Below are 6,000 nucleotides of genomic sequence, written 5' to 3'. Positions count from 1 at the left end.
CATTCTCTTTAGCTCTTGCACCAGGGTCCTCAACACCTGCGGTGGGGCACCCTTGTCTCTGGGACACCCATGAGCCCTCCTTCCCACAAGTGGAGCCCAGAGTGGTGGGCACAGGGACACGGGAGACAGAGAAGGGTCCATGTGGCTAGAGCTCCCTAATCCAGTTGCCCCCTCCATCTCTGGGGGCGCGGTGTGAGTAGGCGGGGCGTGCCTGCACAATCTCTTCGCCTGAGCCTCCTTTGTCATGCAGGAAACTCAGCGAAAGGCAACAGCAGCCATGGGGATTGTCCCCAAATCGAAGAGGGGACTGATGGGTGTGGGCCCCCAGGGGTCTGGAGTCCCCAGGGCCTGCTCGGTCTGGACTGCCAGCTCCCCGCCCCGCTCCGACCCATCATCTGGGGTAGTAGTCATCGGGAACGCCCGTGAGGTTCCTCCCTTTAAGGGCCGCATCCACCGTCTTGATGTAGGCAGAGATGGTCTTCTGCATGTCCGCCGTGTAGGGGTCGTACTCCAGCTTCCGGAGCCCCGAGCGCTTGAAGTTGCCGTCCTTCTGGCTCTCCACACACAGCAGGCGGTCCTCCCTGACAGCCACACCCAGCAGCCCGACCATCCGGCCCAGCTGGACGAAGAGGTCCTGCTTCAGATCCTCAAAGTGCACCACCAGCACCTTCTTGCCAAACTTGAGCCAGTCCAGTGTGTGCGTGGCCCACCACGGGGCGTAGTTCCTTACGAACTCTGGCCACTCTGTGGACAGAGCAAGGAGGCCCAGGTCAGCGGGAGGACACAGGTCAGATGGCGTTGGCTATTCACAACAGCGCCACCACTGTTAACCCTTAGATCACCAAACTCGCCTCCCTCCTCCCACCTCGGGGCTGCTGCTTCTGCCTGGAATCATCTTAGCCCTTCCTTCTCTCTGGGGAGAATGACATCTGTCTGGTGCTTACTCCATGCCAGGCACAGACATATATAAATCCTTGTTACTCTATTTTTATATTTTAATATATATTGATCTTAATATAGAGTGTAATAAATATACTAATAGAGCTATCAATTCACTTATTCCTCACAAGAACACTGTGAGGCAGGCATCATCGTTTTCTTCATTTACAGAAGGGGTAACTCAGGCACAGAGAGGTTAAGTAACTTGCCCAAGGTCACACAGCTAATAACTGGCAGAGCCAGGATTTGAAACCAAACAGTCTGGCATCAAAGTCTGGGCTTTTAACTACCAAGTTATCCTGTGTAGGAACAGTTATCCTGTGTAGTAACAGTATCTTCTCACAGGATAGTAATAGGGCCTTTGTACAGAGAAGTGGAAAAAGCATACAAAATTTTCAGCATGGTGCCCTGTACCCAGTAGGTGCTCAGTAAACGTTGGCTATTATTACTGTGATTATTCTGTTCTCAGGTGAGATGTCATCTTCCCTGACTCCCCAGGCTCAGGCAGGTACCTCCTCTGGGCTGAGGGCAGTTTAAATCAGATTATTTACATTGTCATTTTGACACCTTCCTGTCCTATCTTTCTTTCTTTGCTTTCTATTGAAGTATCACACATTGTTTCTTTGTGCTGTTTGTTCCCTTGCCACGGTAAAAGGACTGGATGGATTTTCACCCAGATTGGGAGTGTGTGTTTGGGATCCCCTGACTCGAGAAAGAGACAGGCTACAACAGAATGTGGGAAATTCACCAGAGAGCCCTGGAGAAGACCTCAGAGAGACAGCCAGCCAGCCAGCCCCAGGAGCTGTTGAAACTCTGATAAAGGGGAACCCAGGAGGGGGGTCTTGGAGGATGTTGGGAACAGAGAGAGGGATTTGCAGCCTCAATTCTGAGCCCCAGCTGGAGAATCACAGGGCCTGTGCTCCGGAACCCTGAAGCCATACCCCCTGCTTCTCACAGGGGCAGCACCACCCCGCACCCTCCAGACGGATATGTTTACTGAACGAGGCTCAGTGAGTCTCCCAAGCTGCGTTGGGGAGCCCAGCTGGTTCTTAATAACTAAATCCTCATCCTTTGCTGGATGATGGATACCCCTGATCTCATTTAATCATAGTAACTACCCTGAAAGGAAAAGACTACTGTTCATTTGTCACCAGTGAGGAAGCTGAGGCTCAGAGACGTGAAGTAATTTGCCCAAGGTCACACAGCCGGGAAGCATAATCCAGACCAGGCCTGCCTCATTCCAGGCCCCCATCTTTCCTAGGCACCAGCAGCCTCACCCCCACTCCCTCCCACTGCCTCACACCCAGCAGGGGCTTAATAAATGGTTGTTGAACTAAATTGAAATTCCCAGCCGCCAAGCTGTGATGTGATAAAGGGCTCCTCTTTCTTCGCAGAGCACATCAGAATCTGTGGTGAGGCTCCTGCTCCCCCAGTGACCCCCTGGAACACCACAGCCGCTTGGGAAATATTTATGCTGATGACAAAGATATATTTTCTTTTTGCGGTACGCCGGCCTCTCACTGTTGTGGCCTCTCCCGTTGCGGAGCACAGGCTCCAGACGCGCAGGCTCAGCGGCCATGGCTCACGGGCCCAGCCGCTCCACGGCATGTGGGATCTTCCCGGACCGGGGCACAAACCCACGTCCCCTGCATCGGCAGGCGGACTCTCAAGCACTGCACCACCAGGGAAGCCCCTGACAAAGATATTTTTTATCCTTCAAATAGATTATTTACAATGTATCTAGCTAACTGGGCCGTACTGTTATAAGACCAGATGTATCTGTGTGATTAGGAAAAAATCTAGCATGTGTGTACTCTGCTTTACTTTTTGAGAAAGAATGTCCCCATTCCTGAGTCATCTCACAGTATCCCTGGTGATTCAGGACAACTGCCGCTCCCATGGCAGAAAGCCAGATGGATGCAGAAGGCACTCAGTTACTCAGTCCATCTGGATGGACTTCCAGGCTTAGCCACTTGTGACCATCTCAAGAGGTTCCTGGAGGGTGGTCCTCAAGAAAAAGGAAGGGCCTGTCTGCATGATGGCCTGGATCCCCCAGGTGGTGCCCCTGGCCTTGGACACAGGTTGGGGGGAGATGACATGGCATCCCTGTGACTGCAAACTTCCCTGGGGTGGGAATGTATGTTGCCTGAGCACCTACTGTGTGCCAGGACTGTGCTGGGCACTTTGCACGCACTACCTCACGCAGTGCCCCTTACAAGAAGCCTGGAGAGTAGGAATTACTCTAGCTCCATCTTACACACGGGAGTGAGCCTGGCTCCTGCCCTCCTGGCAAACCCTTTAAGAGCACCTGATCTGACCATCTCCAGCACTCTTCTCGCCCCAGATCCTAGTCTACATCCGCTTACCTCACCTTCAGGTGTCATCTAAGACACGGGTCTGTTCACAGAAGACTTTGGAGTCAGACTGCCAGGGTTCAAAACCCAGCTCCTCTCCATATTGGCTGTGTGAACTTGGGGACGTCAGGAGGTCTCCTTGAGCCTCAGTTTACCCATCTGCACACTGGCAACTGTGCTAAGAACTCCATCCTAGACATGCCATACAGATGGAATGGAGTAAGATTTGTAGACCCTGGCACCAAGCCTGGGACGCAGGAGGCGCTGGATAAATGTTGGCTACAACTATTCTTGATGTTGGTCCCCAGCATCTCTGAGATGCCCCAAGTGGCCCATCATTTTGGGGCAGCAGATACTCACCCCCTCCCCACCCCTTCCTAGAGCAAAGATCCCTCACTTGGAGCTCCTGAATGACTTCGCTGGAATGAAGAAGAACGAAAATGAAAATGAAAAACACAAGCCCTCATTTAGCTCAGGATTCCCGGTAATTGATGGCTGCCTTCAAATTGGGTAATAAAGGCACACTGTGCCGTGGACCACTGGTAATGAGTGCTGGTTCTGCCAGAACCGTCCCCCACAAGGGCCCGGCGGGACACGCGCTGGCCACTCTCTGCTTCATCTTCTTGTCAAAGGGAGGAACCGGGGTCTGATTAATAGCTTAACTGTATTTAATTCTCCACGGAATCATTAAACACGGTCTCTGTTTCATTAAACAGATCCAGGACAATTCACCTTGTGTAATCGTATCACATAAAACTTTGCTTTGGGCCCACTCCAGGGATATCATAAAATCAATGTTATGGAAACAAAAGCCGGGGGGGTGGGTGGTGGTGACATGAGCCTCGACCCAGCTATAACTGGGAGGGGGACACGGGTGAGTGACCTCTCAGCAGGTGAGTGACCTCTGCTCTTAGGTGGAAGTAACCCTCACATTCCCGGCCGAGGGTGTCCTAACGCAGTGATTCTCAAATTTGAAAGCTCACAAGAAGCTTCTGGAAGGAATCTTGTTAAAATGAGAATTCTGATCCAGTAAGCGTGAGGTGGGACCTGAGAATCTGCATTTAAAACTAATTCCCAAGTGATACTGACGCTGCTGGAGCAGGCAAGGGTCTCAAACTCAAGTGCCTACAGGGTCAGATGTTAATGCAAATGAGAGGAATGAGTGGGTGGGGTCCGTGGGGATGGGGTTCTTTGGAGAAGGCTCTCAGGCAGAGCACTTGAAGACCTAGGTCAGGCCTGGGAGGAAGCACTGGGAGAAGGTCCCTCCCAACCCAGACTAATGAGGGGGCCCCAGGCCCCCCATAGGAGGTGTGTGTCCTGAAATCTCCTCTTTCCCATCCCCTGCAGCCTCTGGGCTCAGCCTGTCCTGACACCTCCCTTATCTTTGGTTTTAAAGCTCCCAACTGGCTTGAATAAGGAAGAGGCAAGGTGGCTCCTGGGAATTAGGAAATTGCCTAAACCTGAGACTAGGGGTTATGCCAGGAGGGGGGAGCCTCTGAATGTACCAGAATGTCAGCAACACCCCGAGGTGAGAGACAGCCTGGTAGCTAATGCCTGGGTTTGGATCTCAGCTCGCTCAACTCCTGGGGCCTCCGCCACGTGACCCGCTCCCTTCCTGGGATGGTGACTGTGGCAGCCCTTCTTACCTCCTCGGGTAATTAGAAGATGTAAATGAGATAATTATTGCTAAGTGCCTGGTCCCATATGAGCTTCCCAAGTGAACTCCCTCCCTTTTTACTTGGGGCAGTAGGATGCCTGGGAGGTGGAGAGCTGGACTCTAGTCCTGCCATTATGTGCCCGAGTGACTCTGGCAGGCCCTGCCTCTCTTGGGCCTCATTTTCCCCATTAATAGAGAATGAATCCGTGGTTCTCAGGCCTGCCTGCACACTGCTTTAAAAAATACCAGTGCCCAGGCTCCACTCCAGTGATCGTCTGGGGTGCAGCCTTGGAACTGGGACTTCCCCACATCCTGGGATTCTGATGTGCTGCTGGGGCTGAGGACGCCTGGGTTCAGCGATCTCCCAGGTCCTTTCCGGCTTGACAAGCAGAACATCTGCTCCTGGGACAGGATCCTGCCGTTGGCACCTGCAGACTTCTCAGCCTGGCCCCAAACAGTGGTCATTTTTGATTGTTCTACAGATAAATAATTCAGAGGTCTCTTTACCCCTGGGAACAAATGTCATCCCCTGTCCAAGCTTCCACCCCCTCACTGAGAGAGGGGGTGAAGTAGGGGAAGGGACAGACAGGCCCCTTGAGCAAACTGGGAACCCAGGGCACAGTTGGTCAGACAGGCCCAAGAGTTTTCATCAGTGACATCAGTGCTGAGAATGTGATTGGCTGAGTTAATGTTGTCCTGCCTGCTCCGGTTCTATCTGGGGAGGGGCTGGAGCGTGGAGCAGCTGGGGGCCAGGGGGAGGGTTTGGAGGAGTGGGAAGCACCCCTGGGCCTAGAGGCTGCAGCAGCCTGGTTCCTTGAAGCTGGATGAGGTCGGCTGGGCTCACATTCACAGAGTACTTACTTGGCATCGGGAGCTCTGAGCGGGGGGATCCGTAGCCACTGACGTTCAGTCTAACTCATTACCATAGCTCAGTGGTTAAGGGTGTGGGCTCAGGAGCAAGACTCCCTGGGTTCAAACCCCTGCCCCACCACTTCCTGGAAAAGTGCCTTCACCTCCCTGAAACTAGCTTGCACCATCCATGACACAGGG

The 6,000-nt window shown here is 53.0% G+C and overlaps 1 protein-coding gene across 2 annotated transcripts in view; it reads right to left on the bottom strand.

Annotated features, from left to right (window-relative positions):
* Positions 1-391: 391 nt before the first annotated feature.
* WSCD2 (WSC domain containing 2) overlaps positions 392-6,000 on the bottom strand; it is a gene marked incomplete at both ends in the record, with an annotated part of 43,098 nt that continues 37,489 nt past the window's right edge. For both annotated transcript variants that reach the window (XM_082852816.1, XM_082852817.1), the window contains one exon: positions 392-744. In XM_082852816.1, the coding sequence (XP_082708942.1) occupies positions 392-744 (353 nt within the window). The remainder of the gene's footprint in view (positions 745-6,000) is intronic.

This window comes from Leucopleurus acutus (assembly GCF_964270905.1).
Source record: "Leucopleurus acutus genome assembly, chromosome: 13".
NCBI lineage: Eukaryota > Metazoa > Chordata > Mammalia > Artiodactyla > Delphinidae > Leucopleurus > Leucopleurus acutus.
Note: the sequence above shows the minus strand (reverse complement) of the source record. Positions and strands in the feature narration are given on the sequence as shown.